At 37.6% G+C, this 20,909-nt stretch overlaps 6 protein-coding genes across 10 annotated transcripts; 3 read left to right on the forward strand and 3 right to left on the reverse strand.

Moving 5' to 3' along the window:
• The first annotated feature begins 71 nt into the window (after positions 1–71).
• On the forward strand, positions 72–1,995 carry LOC104738977 (auxin-responsive protein IAA12). Its single transcript, XM_010459203.3, has 5 exons — positions 72–595; positions 858–1,144; positions 1,235–1,352; positions 1,452–1,513; positions 1,615–1,995. Exons 1-5 carry the CDS (start codon positions 381–383, stop codon positions 1,653–1,655), a joined length of 723 nt encoding a protein of 240 aa, XP_010457505.1. The 5' UTR covers positions 72–380; the 3' UTR covers positions 1,656–1,995.
• Positions 1,996–2,396: 401 nt separating this feature from the next.
• Positions 2,397–4,007, forward strand: LOC104762365 (uncharacterized). The gene is made up of 4 exons (XM_010459204.3): positions 2,397–2,786; positions 3,281–3,351; positions 3,467–3,602; positions 3,708–4,007. The coding sequence occupies exons 1-4, from the start codon at positions 2,624–2,626 to the stop codon at positions 3,794–3,796; spliced, it is 459 nt and encodes a 152-aa protein (XP_010457506.2). The 5' UTR covers positions 2,397–2,623; the 3' UTR covers positions 3,797–4,007.
• A 791-nt stretch (positions 4,008–4,798) lies between these two features.
• LOC104738979 (membrane protein PM19L) lies at positions 4,799–6,043 on the forward strand. Its single transcript, XM_010459205.3, has 3 exons — positions 4,799–5,088; positions 5,187–5,364; positions 5,570–6,043. The coding sequence occupies exons 1-3, from the start codon at positions 4,959–4,961 to the stop codon at positions 5,814–5,816; spliced, it is 555 nt and encodes a 184-aa protein (XP_010457507.1). The 5' UTR covers positions 4,799–4,958; the 3' UTR covers positions 5,817–6,043.
• A 588-nt stretch (positions 6,044–6,631) lies between these two features.
• On the reverse strand, positions 6,632–11,122 carry LOC104738980 (putative folate-biopterin transporter 8, chloroplastic). Of its 3 annotated transcripts, XM_087484391.1 has the most exons (4): positions 11,000–11,122; positions 10,683–10,750; positions 8,180–8,586; positions 6,632–8,013 (listed from the first exon to the last, which is right to left on the reverse strand). In XM_087484391.1, exons 1-4 carry the CDS (start codon positions 11,051–11,053, stop codon positions 6,869–6,871), a joined length of 1,674 nt encoding a protein of 557 aa, XP_087340517.1. In that variant the 5' UTR covers positions 11,054–11,122; the 3' UTR covers positions 6,632–6,868. The 3 variants fall into 3 exon arrangements, with proteins under 3 accessions (XP_087340517.1, XP_010457509.1, XP_019090850.1); XM_010459207.3 differs by lacking the exons at positions 10,683–10,750; positions 11,000–11,122 and having other exon boundaries at positions 8,180–9,941; XM_019235305.2 differs by lacking the exons at positions 10,683–10,750; positions 11,000–11,122 and having other exon boundaries at positions 6,632–8,002; positions 8,180–9,007.
• Positions 11,123–11,421: 299 nt separating this feature from the next.
• Positions 11,422–17,897, reverse strand: LOC104738981 (aldehyde oxidase 4). Its single transcript, XM_010459209.3, has 11 exons — positions 17,599–17,897; positions 16,897–17,044; positions 14,859–16,475; positions 14,451–14,710; positions 13,978–14,187; positions 13,660–13,878; positions 12,596–13,561; positions 12,422–12,517; positions 12,243–12,341; positions 11,960–12,149; positions 11,422–11,871 (listed from the first exon to the last, which is right to left on the reverse strand). Exons 2-11 carry the CDS (start codon positions 17,030–17,032, stop codon positions 11,639–11,641), a joined length of 4,026 nt encoding a protein of 1,341 aa, XP_010457511.2. The 5' UTR covers positions 17,033–17,044; positions 17,599–17,897; the 3' UTR covers positions 11,422–11,638.
• Positions 17,898–18,028: 131 nt separating this feature from the next.
• On the reverse strand, positions 18,029–20,862 carry LOC104738982 (pentatricopeptide repeat-containing protein At4g21190). 3 transcript variants are annotated; one of them, XM_010459210.2, is made up of 9 exons: positions 20,646–20,862; positions 20,417–20,453; positions 20,217–20,277; positions 19,961–20,062; positions 19,533–19,646; positions 19,223–19,366; positions 18,856–19,068; positions 18,527–18,719; positions 18,029–18,369 (listed from the first exon to the last, which is right to left on the reverse strand). In XM_010459210.2, the coding sequence occupies exons 1-9, from the start codon at positions 20,767–20,769 to the stop codon at positions 18,230–18,232; spliced, it is 1,128 nt and encodes a 375-aa protein (XP_010457512.1). In that variant the 5' UTR covers positions 20,770–20,862; the 3' UTR covers positions 18,029–18,229. The 3 variants fall into 3 exon arrangements, with proteins under 3 accessions (XP_010457512.1, XP_010457513.1, XP_087340518.1); XM_010459211.2 differs by having other exon boundaries at positions 20,639–20,843; XM_087484392.1 differs by lacking the exons at positions 20,417–20,453; positions 20,646–20,862 and having other exon boundaries at positions 20,146–20,274.
• Between the last annotated feature and the right edge of the window lie 47 nt (positions 20,863–20,909).

A 20,909-nucleotide genomic window follows, 5' to 3' on the forward strand; every position in this document is an offset into this window, starting at 1 on the left:
GACTCTCTTTTTCTCTTGCTGCTCGAACCAAACACAACGATAACGCAACGAGAGAGCACGACAGGTTTGATAATGTCGGGAAGAAAAAGTTTTATTTATAAGAAAAAAGAGAAGACTTTTTTGGATTGGGAAAAAAAAAAAAAAAAGGGGATTATGGTATGGCCATTACAAGACATATGGGGTCCCCAAATTCCTCATCACTCTCTCCAGTCTCCACCACCAAATCATCCTCTCTGTCTCTCTCTGAAACCCTAAATAGCCTCGTGCTCTTCTTTTGTCTCCATTCTCTCTGTGTCCTCATTCTCTCAAGCTTCTTTTCTCGGGTTCTTTGAAAGACTCTCACTTTTGGTATCGTTTGGATTCTACGGTTTCTTGTTGACATGCGTGGTGGGTCAGAATTGGAGTTGGGGAAGAAGAGTAATAATGTTCCGGCTGAGAGTGAGCAGCTGGAATTGGGATTAGGGCTCAGCCTCGGGGGTGGCGCGTGGAGAGAGCGTGGTAGGATTCTTACGGCTAAGGATTTTCCTTCTGTTGGCTCTAAACGCGCTGCTGACTCTTCCTCCTCTCACCAAGGAGCTTCTCCTCCTCGTTCAAGGTTCCTTCTTTAATCTTTTTTATCAAGAAAGCTCAAATCTTTTGATGTGAATGTTAAAGTTAGCTTCTGTTCTACTTTACCCTGAATGAGAGAGCTTGAGAGAAGAAACGCCATTGGTGAGCTTTTAGCTTGTCATGTGCTATAGATTACGCTATGGAGTCATGCATATGCTAATACTTGGTTCATAGGAATGTTTTGTTTAATTGATTTACATCTGAATTCCGAGAGTAATTGAAGTGGGAATCTTGATTTGTTGTGGCAGTCAAGTGGTGGGATGGCCACCAATTGGGTCACACAGGATGAACAGTTTGGTTAATAACCAAGCTACGAAGGCGGCAAAATCCGAAGAAGAAGATGGGAAGAAGAAAGTGGTGAAGAATGATGAGCTCAAAGATGTGTCAGTGAAGGTGAATGGGAAAGTTCAGGGTTTAGGGTTTGTTAAGGTGAATATGGATGGTGTTGGTATAGGCAGAAAAGTGGATATGAGATCTCATTCGTCTTACGAAAACTTGGCTCAGACGCTTGAGGAAATGTTCTTCGGAATGACAGGTTAGTATTCTTGTCAAGTGATCTTATAATATATCTATTCGATTATTGTATATGGAGCTTGACTGATATTTTCTGTTTAAAAACCATCAGGTACAACTTGTCGAGAAAATGCTAAACCTCTAAGGCTTTTAGATGGATCTTCAGACTTTGTACTTACTTATGAAGATAAGGAAGGAGATTGGATGCTTGTGGGCGATGTTCCGTGGAGGTAAATATAGAAAAAATGAGCTGTGTTGTTTCGACAATTCAAAGCCTGATTAGTCTTTATAAAGATCTAATCTCATTATTCTCCCTTTTTTTTGTTTAGAATGTTTATCAACTCGGTGAAAAGGCTGCGGATCATGGGAACCTCAGAAGCTAATGGACTTGGTAAGTTTTTAAAATACCATCTTCTTGATTCTTGATTTCTCTCATCTATCTCGTCATCTTGATTCATAAAAACAAAAACGATTGAAACATTTTTAATGCAGCACCAAGACATCAAGAACAGAAGGAGAGACACCCTGTTTAGCTTTCCCTACCAAAGCTGGCATTGTTTTATGGTTTTTTTTTGTCTAAGTTTTGCAAGTTTTACTCAATACTTTTTTTGAAGAAAGTATACCGGAGAATGGATAAAAGCGAGCACAAGATTTTAATCCGGGTTTTGGGATATGGTTATTCGTTAGGTTCATTCAATTCGTAGTTCTTTGTTTCTTCTTTCGCTGTGTGTATCAGTTTTCTCTGTTCTCCTCACAGAGTGCTCTTGTTTCTTTCATATTGTGTATATATAGTTGAAGCTATCTAAATGTGATAAGATTTATGTTTCTCTTTGGGTGTTGCTGATTTTAAGGAATGGATATCACTTACCTTCATGTTGTCTACTGTCTTTTTGTGTGTTTCATTAACTTTAAGTCAGAACTCAAAACGTTTGGAAGAAACAGAGGTCAAAGAAGATATACATTTTGTTGTTTTTGATCAACTGGAAGATGTTTATATGACCATCAGATTATAATTTATGATTCTTTCCGTTTGTATTTTTTGTTTTTGCTGTAATTTTGATTTTTTTTTTTGTTGATGAAATTACAGCAAATTTAGAACTACTACCAAACTTATTTAAAACTTTACAAAAATTATTTAATCTGATATAATTCGTTTTAATTGTTGACCAATTTTGTATTTATTTATAATTAAAGTTAATTGTGGGTGGCAAAGAAAATAAGAAATATTTTGATTCATTTCCACCAAATCAAAATATTTGACAAGTTATTAAATTGTTTACCTTAAAACAAAAATACAAGATACTTTAACAAGTTAGAGTCTTTTGCCCAAAAAGCAAGTTAGACTTAAAAGGAGTCCAACCAGATAAGAACTAAAGTCAAAAAGACCTGTATGTAAACTCTGTAGAAAGAAGAAGAAGAAGAAGAAGAAGAAGATTCATGTTTCTTCACAAAAATTCCTAAAGAAAAGAATTTAGATTTGTTTTTTTTTGGAATTTGGAAAATGGATCATCATCATCACAATCATTGGCGTATGAGGTTCTCGTTCAAGAACGCCACAATTGCTCTCACTGTCGTCAACGTTCTCATCTTCCTCTTCCTCCTTCAGGGATTTTTCACTTCCTCCTCCTCTTCTTCTTCTTCTTCCTCTCGCCGGATCGTTTCAGGTTTCTCTTGCTATTCCCCTCTCTCTCTCTCTCTCTCTCTCTCTCTCTCTGTAACTCTTGTCATATAATTCCTTGTGGGTATGTCCTGATTTTGCGTAACTTCTCTGGATTACGATCAAAGTTTGGTGCTTGATGGATCATCTTGTCATGTGTATTTCTCAGATCTGTTCATAACAACAAAAAAGGATTTAATCTTGTTGAATGGTTCTTTAGATATCTGGATCCTCTCCTTAGAATTTAGTGATTTACACTTCTGAATCACTTCAATTCCCGAATTCGTTTATATCACTTGGATTTTAATCTTCTACACTTGAAGAAGCTGTTGGCATCAAAGTTGTTAAAAGAGTCACATTCTAAAACCTTGTAGGGATGAAAGAACTTTGAGAGATTGTTGATGTTTCTACATTACTCAATAGCTTTGTCTTATTTTTGGGTACTTAAAAAAGTTTGTTCTTTCACCATACATAACTCATATACCCTTTGGATAAGTGCAGCTCAGCTTCGGTACATCAAGGAAGCTGAAGAGATTAGGCTAAAGATGCAACCTTTAGAGCTCATCAAAAGAGTAAGTGCACACTTTACATTTGGTAGCCAATTCTTCTCATTGCATTACAGTTTTGCAAGTCACATATGCTTTCGAAAGATTAAAGATTTTGGCTCTATGGTCTTTGAATGTATAGGTCCGAGAAATAGAACAGGAGGCATCCGGGGGACAAGAAACCGAGGAGCAGAAAGATGTGAAGCAGACTACAGCTGTTGATCTCTCTAAACGCCTCAAGGACTTCCGTGCGCTAAACGATGCATCAAGCTTGAAAGGTAACGATATAACAACATATCTACTTGTCTATGTTTTGAACTTTAAGATGACAAACAAGATGAAGGTTTTGATCTGTATAACAAATGAATTTACAATCTGCACAGCATTGGAAGAATGGCGAAAGCGGAAAATGGAACGAGCAAGGCAACGGGATCTTGAGAAAACCGGAGGAGCTTCGTCCATCAAAACATAATCATAACTACTTTATATAAGTCATTAATCCTCAGATTATCATCTGGCTGCTATATAAAATGATTAAAAAAAACATTATGTCTCATGAAAAAAAATCATGTAAGCCTTAATATACATAGAACAAAAACCTGTCAAAACACAGGAAGAAAGAAAAAGAAAGGAAAGGATCTCGTGTATCTTGTGAAATGTGAACGCAACTGAATTTTGTTCAATTGACCCAATACCGTTAGCAACTTAGTTATATAGTCTGGTGCTTAAGCATCTCCACAATCTTCACCATTGTGGCCTCTATCATCTTTTATCATAACTTTCATTCTGTCTATTCAATCTGCTTCATGTTTGTTAATTGTTATATTTGATCCCTCTACTTTTAGCGGAAACAAAAAAAAAAAATGTAAAACAGCCAGTGACGAACATGTTTGGAGGGAGATGCGGTTATTTAGTGTTTGGGCCCAAACCCAACAGGCCCACGAAGAGCCGTCGGGCCGCATGCAATCGAATGAATAACTCTTGAAAAATCGAAATCGACACCTTCGTGATTGAGAGATAAAAGAAAGAAAAACAACCAATATATATATAGTCGGTGGTAATTTTTCCTCTTTATTTTCTAAATCCTTAATCGAATCTTTTTTTTTCTTCTTCTTTTGTCGTCCTTCAAATAACTTGTTAACATTGTTTCATACACGCAAAATTTCAGTATTGTATTTACATATTTAAATTAAATAAATAAAATATTTCTCCCAGCATATGGCTATGTATATATAAATGTTAATTCTTTCCAGGTGGGTTATTATAAATAAATAACCCCAATATATGGTAACTTGGAACATTTAATATGATAAAAACATAACAAGGGGATAATATAAAAGAAAGCAGTTTGGAGATTCGAGCTCGATGACAACACTGGCTATATCCAACACTTTGGAGAAACGCCACGACACGTGTCTCACCACCTGTTAGCAGCTAAACACAAAGGTCTATCTCGCATGGCACGTGTTCCTTTGCCAAATAACACCTAAGCTCGGTGTATATATAACTATGTCCCCATCTCTCTTCCATTACAGATCATCATCACCGAAGACGTTAGCTAGCTAGCTTTGTTGTTGGATCATCAGAGAGAAGAAAGGTTTCGAGTAGCAAAGGCGTTAATTAAGAGTATATTCATGGCGACGACAGTGGGAAGAAACATAGCAGCACCATTGCTGTTCTTGAATCTGGTTATGTACCTGATTGTGCTTGGTTTTGCAAGTTGGTGTATCAATAGATACATCAACGGCCAAACTCACCACCCAAGTAAAGTTTTTGTTTTGCTTTCTTTCTCTAGATAAATGAGCTATACCTAATCTGACCTATTTGAGTTACTAATTATTCTAATATTGAAAATGTAATAGGTTTTGGAGGCAACGGAGCAACGCCGCTCTTCTTGACGTTTTCCATATTGGCGGCAGTGATAGGGATAACATCGAAGTTGGCCGGAGCTAATCATATTAGGTTTTGGAGAAACGATAGTCTCGCCGCTGCCGGGTCTACTTCCATCGTTGCATGGGCCGTCACAGCTCTAGCCATGGGGTAATACAAATCTATTATTTGATGATATATTCTTGCAGTTTGTTTTATTAAAATAAAAATTTCGGAAATATGGTGTAAATGAGCTAGGTATAATTTTTTTTTGACAAGTATTATATTCAGGATATATACAGTAGTTATTTTGGATGCAAGTGTGTGTGACAGTGTTTGATAAATATGTAGTTTAACGGATATTATATTGATGAAGGTTGGCATGCAAGCAAATAAACATAGGAGGGTGGAGAGGATGGAGATTGAAGATGATTGAAGCCTTCATTATAATCTTGACGTTCACCCAACTGCTCTACCTCATGTTGATCCATGCCGGTTCACTTAGCAGCAAATATGGTCCCGGCTACAGAGACCAAGATTATGCTACAGGCCAAGGTCATGGTCATGTACCACACACTGCTGGCGAGCACAAGGCTGGTGTTGGAACTACTATGGCCCTTTAATTTTAAGTTTGTGTGTTTAATATCGTGTTTGACTTTTGGATAGTAATTAAGTACCCCTATGATAGATAAATTAGTTGTGGTTTTCGAAGTTTTATGTAATAATGTAATTCTATCCATCTGACGAACGGAAGAAACCTTCTGTGGTCTTTTTGTTTAAGTTATGGTTTTGTGTTTGACGCCCATTGCAATAAGAGAAAAAATTGAATTGGTTTGAACAAAAGTAAAAAGAGAACGTTCAAATGAAGTGATCGCTACGCTATTTTTGGACAGATTTGTAATTCATTGTCTGTTTCAAGAATTTTTAATCAATTTTGGTCCGGGTTGAGTTTGGTTTGGTTGATGTCCACTCTTAACCGTAACCGAACTGTGGGGCTAATATGTAAAACATAATAAATGTCGGGGTTCTTTTATGTAATTTTATAACTTCCAATCGAGACAGCGTTTTGTCAAGGCATAGGTGCAGCTGCTCCGTTTCGCCAGATGGTTACTAGGTGTCGACGGCATCATATAATTGCGCTAAGGTTGATTCATGGTAAAAGTATTCAATTTTAGTTTCGTTCCCAACAGTTTTACAGCGACTGCGGAAAGTTGCGTGAAAGCCCGACAAGTGTTTGATAGAATGCCTAAGAGAAGACTATTTCTTCGATGTTAAGTATTAGGGAATGGTTGTGGAGAGATATGGACCACTGAATCTTTGATATCCATCCACCTCAACGTAGGATCCAAGAACAGTATATGTTTCGGCATCTTAGAATAGGATGGTCTCTACGGAGTCAGCCAAAGAAGCTATCTTTTTTTCCACGAATAAGACACTGTGCATCCAAATTCAGATGAAATTCATGAAACAATGATAATAATCTTGTTATATTGGCAGAACAGCCGCAAGAAACAGAGAAGAAAAAAAGGAAAACCTCAGTATATATAAACAAAAATATACATGACCAACACGACAGTAAAAGCTTCTTGGTCACAGTCGTGGTTTCACTATTCTAATTCGTAGTTTTTAGTTTACTATACTTCACGCTTTGTCCAAAAAAAAACTATACTTAACGCTATCTTTGTGTTTCTTCTGATTCTCTTTCCCGTCGATACGCAACGATTTCTTTATCTACTACTCTGCCAACACGTCTGTTTCTCCTGCTTCTTTTACTTATACCTCTCTTGCCTTCTTTCTCAATCACAGGTTCCGACATTGGGACAAAGTGTAGGAAGCACAAAGGTATCAAAGCTGCTAGGGACTGTATAAGAATCCCTGAAGACAGGTTTGAGTAGTTACTTGATGTTATACCAATCAGATTAGCCAATCCCACGCCTAGGAATGCGCTAACTATCTGTGATAGACACAGAGCTGAAGCAAGGAATGATGTGACTGATCCTTCACACCCTCGTGGACACATACTGGCTAATCTGACTGCAAAGGGAAGGATCTTGAACTGTGCTAGGATCTCTGCCAAGCTGGAAAAACACAGCACATAAACCTCGTTGGAGATTCCCAACCGTAGATTTATTTGCTTCACCAAGATGAAGTCGAGGAGAATGGACAAACCGTACGAGAGTTGGATGATATGGATCAGTGGTCTCATGGGAAGTGTCTTCAAGTAGCGATCATAGACCACGGTTAGACCAAGAAGCATCAACTGTCCAATAACTTTCGACGATCCTATAACCGAAGGCTCTAGATTTAGAACTTGAGTTTGGTAACAGAAGACTGAACCTGAGAGAAGAGGGACCATGGCAATGGATACTGCTGCCCAAATCAAAGGCTGAGAGATCTCATCCGCCTGAATTGCTTGCGTCAGATTTGATAACTGTTTCTTGACACTGTCTAAAACCGAGCTTGTCTCTACTATCCGTGGTAAGTCGAAAGATTCTTCTTTGGAAGATAAAGAAACAACGAGCTGCAGAGCCAACAAACCACTGAAAACAAGGAATGAGAACTTAGGAGGTGCTGTGAGTAAGAGATATCCTCCAAGTAAGTTTCCAAGGACTCCACCAGCTGCTGAAGCCATGAGCGCATAAGACTGGAGACCGTTGATTCGGTATCTCAGACCATATTCCGCAACAAGAGCGTCTTTTGCAACCTCGGTGATGGATGCTCCAAGGTTACTTAGCAGGACAAACGCAATGAGAGAAGGAAGGACTTCTCTAGCTCCTTGGAATATTCCCATTGAACCCCATGCTAAGACCTGTAGAAAAGCTGGCACATTCAAGATTTTAGCACATATTGAAAGAGAGTAGAGTCGCTACAATCAGTAGCAAGTTTTTTCAATTGCCTATAATCTCATGTTTGCAACAACAGACAAAGACAGAGAGACAGATGATTTCAAGACACAGCAAGAGAGGGAGACTTTGGAAAAACTAACCTCCAATGGCGATGTAAGGAACTCTACGACCACTTCCGATGTAAAGAACATCTGAGAGAACACCGTAGAGAGGTTTAGCGACCATGGGAAGAAGGCAAGAGTATTGCACAAGCTGAAGCGTGGATGGTTGGAGTGCGAGGGTGTGAACCATATGGAAGTTAAGTGCAAGCCATGGGAAACATCTTGACCCTTGTACCCAATAACCTAACCCACACAAAATCGAGATTGCTTTTTTACCACCCACTTGTTCAAACCTCGCCGCCGTTTCTCCAGATTCAGACACACCACCATCGTTGTTTCTTCTTCTGCTTATGGAGAGACACGCGAATGTCGTCGCTCTTCTTGGTTTGGTATCCACCGTGAAAAGGGTATTATTGTTCTTCCTCTGCCTCTGTTCTTGTTGTTGCCTGCTAACGAAAGAAAGTGGTGGTTTCAAGAACTTGGTTGGGGAGTTTTGGATTATTGATAACAATGGATTTATCATGATTCCTTCCTTTGCTCCAGAGAGATTAAAAACAGAGGAGGAGGAGGAGGAGGAGAAAGGAAGAAGCTTTACTTGTTACAAGAATTAAAGTCACAAGCTTTGTATGTATCGACGATTGTGTTTATATAATTTTTGGGGCAAACCCCTAAGCATCGTTGATTCGAGGGATGAATGAGACGAAATTGGATTTTCTCATTTCTCTCAATATCGAAAAACAAATCAAAAATTAAGGAACAAAAGATATTTTGAAGGAAGAGAGATCTAGAAGCGTGTAGCAAAGAGAGAGTGATAAGAGGAAGACAAAACTCAAAAAAGTTTTTTAAGTACAGAGGTTGTCTTCCACTAATTAATCAAGGTTATGAGTTTTTAATGTGATTTAACCAACGGTTATAAAGGCTTTACAGATTATTATTAATTTAATTTCAAGGGATCCATTGGAAAATACAATATCCTAGGAAATTGGAAACGATGAGTCATCTGATTCTGATGGTGACTTGTCACTAAAGTTTGTTATAAATTCTCTCTCACAAAAAGAATTAGTAGTAAATAAAATTTTCTAATTTTAATTTATCAGGTCGACCCATGAATTGATCACGTGCATGCAATTTTGTTTTTCTGGACTTTCTGGTTGCCCCTACTAAGATCGGTGCGTCGGTAACGAGTGACGACCACACTTTCAAGGGAAATTTTACATGAATTATGTGGCTTACAATTTTATTATTATTGTTTGGTAAATTACTTTCTATTTGGAATTGGATATATAAATATCATCTACGATAGTTCAAATAATATCTTAGCCGACTTCTTTAAACATGTTTTGATTTTTTTGGTCCATGTTTAGACATTTAGGTTTAGTTTGGTTTGGTTTAATTCTATTTGTTTGTTTGTACAATTCTTTTCTCCATCTCTAGTGTTTTTTCTTTCTTATTTGATATATGAGTAGTCGACTAGTCGTTTTTTTTAATATAATCTACGAAGAGTATCAACGATACATATACTAGTCTTAGATATGCCTACCAAAGCTATAAAGTACAAAAACACAACAGCGTGGGATGGAAGATTAGGTTATTATTACTTATTATCAAAATGACGTGGAGTGTGTACAATAGGGACACTCGTTATTCGTTAATATGAACTTAAATTATCCCGTGTTAATCTATTTGATAATTGTACAAGGCAATTCGTTCATTAGAAATGAAATTATATTGCATAGTTAAATCATATTATATAAACTATTATTAAATAAAATCTGTTTATCTTTTAGTTGTATATCCAAAATTCAAAACTTCAGTGTTGAAGTTGTGAAAAATGGATTGTACTTATAACACTTCTAATGGACTAAAAGAAATCATATGGATGAGATAAATTTGTTTTCACAATCTTGAAATTTATCATTTTTAAAAAAATTGGAATATTTGTATAGTTAAATAAAAACGGTTTATATATTAGTTGTAAATCCGAAAATCAAAGCTTAAATGTTAATTTCACATGTGAAAATATATTGAACTTATAACACCTTTAACGGACCAAAGGAAAATCCTAAAGACGGGGTGTCAAAGTCCGGTTTGTTTTTACAATATGAAAATTTAACATTTTGTTTTTTTATTTTCAAATACAAATATTTTATATATAGTTAAAAACTTTAGTTATATAAAAGAGGTTTACATATTATTAATTTTGAAAATCGAAACTTAAATGTTAAATTCACATTATGTGAAAACATATTGAACTTATAACACCTCTAACAGACTAAAGAAAATCCTAAGGATGGGATGTTAAGCCCGGTTTGTTTCCACAATATGCAAATTTAACACTTTCGTTTTTATTTTCAATACAAATATGTTGTATATTTAAATAAAAACTACTTATTGAAAACACATATATATATATTTTGAAATTAAGTTTTAAATCCGAGATTCGAAAATCAAATGTAAAAAACATTTTACCACCAAATCAGTATTATTATCTATATAGGCTTATTAAATTTGTAAAAGAAAAACATAGAAAAGAATTCATTACCTTGTCTTTTCCACGAAACCAAACAGTAATGCGCTGCACCCATAGACTTGGCGAATCAAGATGGGAACCTACAGTAAACAAGAAAACTAAAGGTTAACCAAGACACAAAGATTAAAAATATATATAGTTATAGGTCACTAGGTCAGGTTAATATCGTAAAACTACAAGAGCCAGCCTAAGTTCATCTGATTAATTGCAACTACTATTTAATTGCCTTTATAAAACCAAAATTCAGTAGGCAAAGCAAGAAGTTAGGGTTAAATTGTAAAAGTAGCGAGATTAAATAGGAATAGTGACGAATCGTTTCAGAAGGAAACCTGGCTCTCGTTACAACGGTGGCGCGTATGATGATTGATGCATGCATGATGCATCCATGGTTTGCGTCGCCACCTCGATGAGATCCTCCATGATAAAAACAGAGAAACGGAACAAGAATGGTGGCGAGATCTTTGATCGTGCGGTGCGAGCGATCAAAAGACGAGTAATAGTTCCCACGGCGTTGGTACAGATGGTCATCGAGATCGGTGACGGTGAGTCCTCTCTGTAAGACATTAGCATTGCTTGCTCTTGATGAAACAGAGACTAAAAAAGAAAAAGCAGAACAAATTAGGTTTTTTTTTTATTGGCTCTCGAAGAATTATGATTTCTCAAAGAGCTGAGAGATTGTTTATATAGAAAGGTTGCCACCACGAAAAAAAAGGAAAGATTAGGTTTGTCAAACAAATAATAAAAAAGGAAATCACTCAGAACAAAATATATATTAGAAAAAAGGGAATTTGATCACAGCGGTGATAAAAAGTTACCGTTACAACAATCATATATATACGTATAATTTTTTTTTTCTGACGGCATAAACAATTTATACGTGACTTGCGTTTGCTGTGTTAATTTAGAGATTCAAATATTGGTTACTGTAGATAAAAGGAAACCCCATTCTTCAGTGATACTCTGTTATTTTAAGGATATGTTTTCCATTCTAAGTACTTCTCTACGCTTTCAAGGCCACAAAGCTGCTTCACTACTGGCATAATCGCTGGCACCGGCAACTCAAAACCAATATCAGATATGTCTCTACGATGATCACCATCACTGCAGTTCCATGAAAGGTACTGTTTCCGAGCTTCTCTAATGGCTGATCTTGTTGCACAGTGCACAGAAGCCGCCACAAGCAACGGAGGCTCACCTGAAGCTGCATCAAAAGAAGAAGAAGGCAGTTTCAGCAACAACCAATATTAAGAAGAGAGAGATGAATCTCATTGATTCTTTAGCTAAAAAACCTTTCGAGGAGAGAATGCGATTCTTGTGATGACCACTGTTAAGAATCTGAACGTTGAATTGTTTAGGAATTGTGTCTATCGTCGGGATTTTGTAGTCCCATGTGCCTTCTTCATTCACAAGTCCGTTTTCATCTGTTGTATACTCCTCATACATGAAAAACCCTATTCCTTGAACAAACGCTCCTTCGATCTTCTCAAAGCAAAACAAACAGAAAGGCCAATTAAACAACCAGTTATATAACATTAAGTGCACATCCACAATGCAAACAAAACTCATGCTTACCTGTCCTAAATCAACAGCAGGATTAAGGCTTTTTCCACAGTCGTAGATAATATCTGATCTTATAATTTCTGTTCTACCTGTCACAAGGTCTACCTCCACCTGCACATTTTTGCATTTATATACGAAGATTACTGATTCTGTCTTAGGGAATTGTTGAAAATATTGGCGATGAGATTTACCTCACTGGCTCCAACTCCATAGTTGAGATATTCTGCAGAAGAGGACTCTGGCTTATAAAAAGTTCGAGCTGATAAGTCCACAGATTGAGCATATGCCTGCAGTTTCACATATGGAGATATTTCCTTGACAACTGGATTAATATACGAAGAATTATCAGTAGTTAAGTTTTATACCTGTTGAATGAGCATGTCCCATGTCACGGATCGAGCATTCTCCAGAATCTGATTCATGGTAGGTTTCAGCCTCTCCACCAAGATACCACAGCAAAGCCTCACTGCTTCACAACAGTTCTCGGAGGTTGTGCTACCCGCAGTGTAACTGCTTTGAGACATACTGAGTGTGTCAGTCTGAAGAAGCCGTATTCTTTCAAGCAGATCTTCACTTCCGTCGCATTTAATCATACCAAGACCATAAGCAACCATCTGTTGTACCTTTGTCCATAACCCTTGCCCCACCTCAATACCTGCTACCTCAACCGCAACCGAACCATCACTCAAAATGCTTACTTTTCCTGGAGTTGGCCTATGGACAACTAGATGGATGATGGGTACTCGAGAAATCCCCCTTTTGCGCCATACATTACAAAGGTTAAACTCTTTCACCGATTCAGCCCTTCGCCTGAAATCTGCAGATATCTCCAATTTGTCCCATAATAAAGGCAAAGTATATTCATCAGGCTCACCAGCATCTTGCTTATAGAACTTTCTGAGGCTTTCGTAAGTATGAAGATTTATCCTTCTCACAACATCCACGTCCATGTTCAGGGAAGATGCTAAATTCTCAATAATGGATTCAGCAATGTATGAACCTTGTACCTCACCGGGTGCCCTCAAAGATGTTCTGCTTGGAAGGTTTGTCTTACACACTTTGATATCAAATGACAATGCACCCCAGTCATATTTCCTCAAGGAATTCATTATATTCAATGGCAGTATTGGACTTACATCCACATCTATCCCTGCATCTATTAAAATACGTAGCTCTAGTGCAGTGACTTTACCATCACATCTGAAACCTACACTGTAAGTTATTTTCATGGGATGCCTCCCTCCAGTCATTATCATATCAGTTTTACGGTTGAGGTATATCTTTACAGGACGCTGCAATTTTTGTGCAGCAAGCGCACAAGCTGTCGCAACCTGAAATCATCTTCAACAGCATTAACATCAAATTACAATAAAAAGGTCTCTTGCTACTCTCCTAGTGACTTCTATTTAGAGATCAAAATATTACTTACAGGCATAGATTTAATAGCTTTTCCACCAAAGCCACCTCCGACTCTTCTGGTGATGACTCGCACGTTATGCTCTGGGATGCCAAGACATGTAGCAATCACTGATTGTGTGTACTCGGGGGCTTGTGTTGAACTGTAAACCACTAGACAATTGCCTTCGTCTGGCAAGGCAAGTGTCGTTTGTGTCTCCATATAGAAGAAGTACTGTGACCCGAGTCTCAACTGCATAACCGTAGTCAACAGGACACATGAGTGTAAGAATCTATTAGAAAACAATTTTGAATAGATCGAGATCAAGAGATAAGAAAGGAGTTCCAATACTTCTACTGAGCGTATCTTGCGATCAGCTTCAGCCATTCCTTTTGAAACGTCGCCAACGGGTTCGGGGTGATATTTGGGAGGAACCTCAAACAGGCTGGACCTTTTGACTGCATCCTCCACAGATAATACTGGTGTTCCTATATTCTTTGAATCGTACTCAACTACTGCAAGATTTGCTGCCATATCTGCATGTTTTTGTGTGTCTGCAACCTGATAGTGATAGTTCACCAAAAATGGACAAATATGTTGAAGGAACTTGATTAAGCATCCCATGAAGCTGAGTAAACCAAACAGCACAAACTATGAAAATGGAGCTATTGATTCAGACCCCATATCGAAAGGAGAGTTTAGTTTTCAGAATTAAACTATTTAAATTCCTTTTATCATGCAAGTATGTATATGCATCCTGTATTTTTTATTCTCGTTGGACCTTTTACTATAATACAAAAGAAGACGGTAAAAATTGGACTTACCACAAGAGCAATTATTTGTCCGGCAGATATAGTAACTTCATCTGCAAATAGAAGCCCTGTGCCAAACATAGAAATGTAACCAACGTTTTGCCCTAGTTGAGGAATATCCTTGAAAGTAATAACTGCCAAAACTCCAAGTGGTGCCACATTCCCTCCAAAACCAACTTTCTTTATCCGAGCCAATGGCTTTGTGCTATAAATGAATGCTCCATGTAGACAATGGGGTAAGGATGGAATATCATCAACGTAAACAGCTTCACCTGAAAAGACAGGCAGTCATGTAAGTTCTTATGTTGTTTGTCTAATAAACATGGTGACTAAAGATCTAAAAGCATTTCTGCTTGACCCTTTTCACCATAGTACTATAAGGTCATTTAAAAACGATCAAAGGAACATAATAGTACTAACCAGAAGCCTGCATTTCAGCTCCAAATTTGATAATGGCTTCACCAACAGGGTGATATTTTTTACTTTCAAACACCTGCTGTGCAGATGACAGCAAAGGTGGACATATTGTTGGATCGACGTGTCCATCAATATGTTTTCTTTCTGAATCCCAACAGCCACTCTCGATCAGAGGATAGAGAAAATCAAAGAGAAACCCAACGGCCAAGCTTTTCTTATACTCAGGGTATGAGGTCTCTATGCTGGGCACTATGATCCCTTTAAGTAACCTCACAGCTTCATACAAAACACTGTGGCTGAGTATTTTACCCGTCAAGAAATCTTCAACTTCCCTCGCCCTGATGGAATGATACCCACCATAAGAACCAAATGCCAACCGGCATTTATCCACAATGATGCCTCTTGATGATGCATCGCGAGAGACTACTGCTAAGAAAGCAGCGTTGATATAAGGCAATGCACTTCCAATAGGGCGAAGTGCAGCTCGATAGGTTTCAAAAAGCAAACCAGTTGTGGAAGAAGCAATCCAGCTAGGAATATGAACCTTTAAAAGAACAGTTTTAGTGTCTAATATTGGAGGCGCCACAAGATACTCTCCCATCCTAAGCTTCTCGTGTCTCCCTGCATTTATCATATACACAGACGCATCTGCAGCGAGCAAAAGTGTGGTTATGTCGGAAGGAAATTTTTTGCTCTGTGCCATCACTAGATTACCACCGATACTCCCTGAGTTTCTGATAAAATGGTTGGCCACCTTCTCCATGTGGACACCTATTTTCTTGAAAACATAAGCAGATGAATTTTCCTCCATCAAAGCATCAATAACTTTAGATATGGTAACAACTGCTCCAATTTCAATTCCTCTGTCATCTTTCTTGATCATTGACATCTCTGGAATGTGGCTAATATCAATATATCTAGCATATTGTTTCTCTTCTTTGTAGTAACCTGTTCCCGTGTTGCCAACAACTAATTTTAGCAAACCTCTATCACCGCCGGGGTTGGTTGTTGCCAATATTTCCTGAAGCTCTGCAACGCTAACAGGAGTGATCCAATGATACCTTGTCTGATCCAAAACATTATGTTGACACTTTATCTTTTCCTTCAAGAAGTCTGGAAAAGTGACAAGATCTTTATCAGGGTTGTAAGGAGGCAATTTCTTAAACATCTCTTCTCTGCTTTCACCTTTCCTCCAAAAAGAGTTGAAACCCAAATCCTCTATATCGACATCAGCAGCAAAACTCTTGCAAGCATCAGCAATGGGACGATACCCGGTGCAGCGACAAAGATTGCCAGCAATGGACTTCTCTGCTGCAAGAGCAGTAAGGCATTCTGGAGAGGATTGTGAGCTTTTGGAGTTATGGGCGTTTGAAAGAGCGGAGTAGAGAGAGATGCACATCCCCGGGGTACAGAAACCACATTGAGAGGCATGAAACCCCGCAAATCTCTTGTGAATTGGGTGGAACCCTTTTTTTGTGTTCCCGAGTCCCTCGGATGTGGTTATGGAACACCCATTTATGCTGCAAAGAAGGGTCAGGCAAGAGTTTATAGAATATTCCTCGACGTGGTCTAACACAGGATCATATTTTGATAGAATCACGATGCAAGCACCACAACCCCCTGCATGAAAAATATAATTGATTCAATGAGAGATACAAACACTGAAAATTCCGGACAGGCAAAAAAAGAACATAGAAATATTCAACAAGGAAAAAAAAAAAACATGTTCCTAGCCTCATCGCAGTTTACTAGACACTTCTAAGACAAGTGGTTGAATTCACGTAAATATGAGTGGCATAAAACCAAAACATAAGTCTGAAAAGGAAGGATTACGTAAACATAGATTTTAACGATCTGGAGAAACGCATACAGATTCAAACATTAAATTCATGACTTTTGCTTTTTGTGGAGACAAAAGTGGTAATCATCCAGGTCTAGATATGAAGTTCAGAGTTAAGCAGAGAAATGCATATAAACCAAATAAAAGCACGAGAAGCTATCGATATTCATTGGAAAAAGAACAGTGTGTGTGTAGTAATACCTTCACCACAGCTGAGCTTGACACTCTTAAAGCAAGTGTTGGAGCGCAAGAACTCGAGTAAAGTGGTAGAAGGATTAACTGACAAGACTTCAAATTTCTCTCCATTAACAGCAAACACCAAATCGTCACCCGCCATTCTCTTCCCAAACTAATTAAAAAAGAGTAGTATATATCAGCAGACAAGAGTTAGTAGCTGCATGAAGAAGAGCTCAAGTATTGGCAGGAATTTATAAAGAAATAAACCAGTTGCGAAATTGATTTCAGGAAGTGCAACAAAAACAAGAGAAAGTGATTGACAAGACAAGAGGTTCTTAAAGTCAAACATATAATCCAATAAAATTTCTCAATTTCAATACGAAACGAAAGCAGAGATTAGTAAATTGGACGCAAAGCTATCTACCAAAACGAGTCCACTGTCCACTATAAATGAGTGATAAAGCAATGCTGATTTTATTAAAGAGGTGATGGGTAAAAGAGGTGATGGGGTTTGAACTCTCTAGTCGTAAAGGTGAGAGAGAGTGCTCTAAAACTGGGAAATTGTATCTAAAATGAGAAAAATTTCTTAAAATGGAATTCATAGTGTTGATGAGAAGTACGTCATTGTGCCCATAAACTTCTAATCAGGTTTACAAAAATTATAGTAACTCATTCAGTTTTCGGAAAATAACGACTACTTTAATCTCTCTAATTTCAACGTTTTACCTAAATCGGAAGGTGACTTTGGCCTTGGAGGTCCGATTGATTTCTCCAGAACCTTTCCACTTCGGTCTTCCCCATTCGATACCCATTCCATTTGGTGTGCGCGAATCACCCCATCCCGAAATATCCCATTCACACTTGATCTGGAATCGAAGCATCTTTGTATTTCGAAGGCTCAATACGTTCGTTAGCTCACCTCCGGCTTCGCAGACACACTGCTCAACGCGTCGTAACGATCTCCCGCAATCCCTAAAATTCGAAACTTTTTTTTTTTTTTTTTTCAATTAAAACCCAATGTAACCGGAGATTTTAGTTTTGGTAGGGGTCCAATTTAATCTAACCGATTCAAACCGTACCGAATCACTCTTTAAGAATTTAGGAATTGAGACTAAACCAATCTGAATGGTGGTTATGTTTAGTTAGTCTAGTTATGTCATATGTGACGTATTGTATATTCATTGTCCAATTTCGAAAAAATCAAATGTGATCTGGTTCGGTTACGGTTTAACACGATTTTAAGCATACCTAGAGGCTAGAGCCCTATGTCTTGGTAATACTAGTGACGCACTCATACCTTGAACTCTAAACGTTACAATCCATCAAGTAGAGACATTTATATTTTAAATACTACAACTTATGCTTCATGTTCGGATCGTTTCTCAGTGGCACCTTCTGAATCTTGGTTTGTATCCACATTTACTTTTAGCTCTTCCTGTAACTCAGCATTTACTGCATCTATTACGTCTTCTGTGGTTGCTTCAGGATTCCTAAGTTCTGAAATTACAAGATAAACAGTTAAAAACTCATGCGGTCAGGCGAAAGAATCTAAAGGTCTTAAGCACATGAGTTCAGTATCAATGGCTTAAAGATGGTTGAGGATATATATATATATATATATATATGTGTGTGTGTGTGTAAAATCGTCATCTACCTGTTTTTTTTTTCTTCCTTGAAGATCTTGTTGATGTTCCATCAGATGCTGCACCTACAAGTAGATTGCAATACTTCGTCACTACCCTTTCTTTCTCATCAAGCATTCCCAAAAGCTCATAACCATCTGCCACTGTCTGCACAATGTGTTTGCCCGGCGGCTTACGATCATAACTCTCCAGATCCTTAAATAGCTTCATAACCCATATACAAATAAACAAGGTTTTGATGTCAGTACAAAATAACTTACTAGTTCTGGTTAAGTATCAATGAGCAATATTTTCTATCTAATGTCCGGTCAGTGAAGAGACAAGGGGAAACATAACGAACCTTAACAAGTTCCTGTAACATGTTGTTCCGGAAATATATGCGCATCATTTGTAAGCATAATTGCCAAGGTACAGAATGCAGATCATTCCCAATTTTCTTTCGCCAGATAACATGCGCCTCTTCTGCTCTGCGATCCTTATCTAACGCCCGTATCAACTGTCCATACGTCCCCATCGTGTTCCCTTGTCCCTTACTTAGGATCCACTTTATCACCTACAATGATTAAACAGGGGAAATTAAATGAATTACTCTAGAAGATTCTATTCTACCTTTTTAGTAACTATATGTTCTTGGATATTTGATTATTCATGGTTCATGACTTCCAGGTAAGAAAAAAAAAGAGACAGGACATTTGGGTGATAGATACCTGGACCATTCGATGCCATTGCTGTTCCTTTTCAAGAATAGCTATGACTCTTTTGAGGGAAGCAATGGGGAAATTGCGTTCCCAAGCAACCCAAGCATCCAAAGCTCCATAAACAACCTCTTTATTATCTTCTATATCAAGAAGCTGCATTCACATCGTAATAAAGGTTTGGACAGATGAGCCAACAGATAAGCAAGAACAATAAGAACAAAAAAACAAGGTTTAAACAAGCATTTGGAAATTCTCAGCATTGTCAAGCCACTAGAAAGGCAAAAAGGAATAGCTTAATGTATTAAAAATTTCTGCTTACATTGTTTACAAGAAACTTTATTTTATCCTTCTTGGGTACGTTCTCCCCAAGTTGATGTTTTCTAGGAGTTTCAGCGCTTTCGTTCTTTGATAATTTAGAAACATCTTGCTCATCCTACAACAAGATGAAAACTAAGCATCACAAGGATCTTATTGGTGACAATAACGCAAGAGATATACATAATGAAAGGCAAAATTCTCAGGAAATCACTAACCAAAAATACATGGAAAAGAGAAAGTATCTGATCATCAGATATACTAGTTATGTTATATGACTATACCAAACTACTGAGAGATACTACAGGACACTGAATGAAAATTTAAACTTTTTGCTCAAGATGTATAAGATCTGTAAGAGAAACTTAATTGAGGGCACACTAAGACTAAGACAGCAAACACAAAGCCTATCCTCAGTGTGTTCTATTGTACCTCAGTTTTGACAATACGTCTAGGAGATGCATGAGAATCAGCCACAAACTGATAACTCATTGATTGGACCCTTAAAAAGGCGGGCTTGTTTTTCTGGTTGACCTGAGAAATAGCATGTCACACACAATGAGATGTATACAAAAAGAATCTTATACTTTTTTTACTTCAATGATCATAATCAGTACCTGACATTCGTTATACTGTTTAGATCTCTAAGCAATGTTTTACAAGTTTTATATCCCAAATGGAAAATTACCCTGAGAAGATGATGAAATGGACCAGTTAGCACGCCAGGGTTACCAATGGTGTTGTGCTTTCTGGAGAAGTATGTATGGTAAAAAATCAGAGTCAATACACCAACACATAAGATGCAGCTCGAAAAATTGGATTTTGCATCCATGTTTTTGTAAATTAGTGAATAAAAATGATACTAACTGATCCAAATCGAGCTTTTACCTTATTCGATTGGAATGAGAGACCATTCCTGGGTCACCTACACAATAAGTTTCAAAATTAAGAAAAAAGGATTCAACAACTTAAATAAGAACAGTCTACAGAAAACGACCCTTTCGAAGCTCCAACTTCGAACTCAGAGATTCCAATTCTATTAACCAAAAACATCAATGTGCAATATTTATTCTTAACACAAGTATACAAAAACGAATTTATAAGCAATACCACAAACCATAAATTTGGTCACATCCCACTCCGGTGAAGAGATTACGTGCTGCCGAAATAGGAGACAACGTCGCCTTTAGTTTTCCGGTTGCGCTACTAACTGCGCGTTTCAGAAAACTGAAACCCGCCATTGGAGGCAGCGGAGTGAGGTGAACGGAGGAGACGGAGGCGTAAAGTGGTTTCCCTTTCTTCTCTAGTCTCTCTCTACAATTTAATTTGATTTTTTGAATAAAATGATAAAAAAACCATAAGTCTAGCCCATTAGGAAAAC

Source organism: Camelina sativa, chromosome 14, assembly GCF_030686135.1.
Source record: "Camelina sativa cultivar CO46 ecotype springtype chromosome 14, ASM3068613v1".
NCBI lineage: Eukaryota > Viridiplantae > Streptophyta > Magnoliopsida > Brassicales > Brassicaceae > Camelina > Camelina sativa.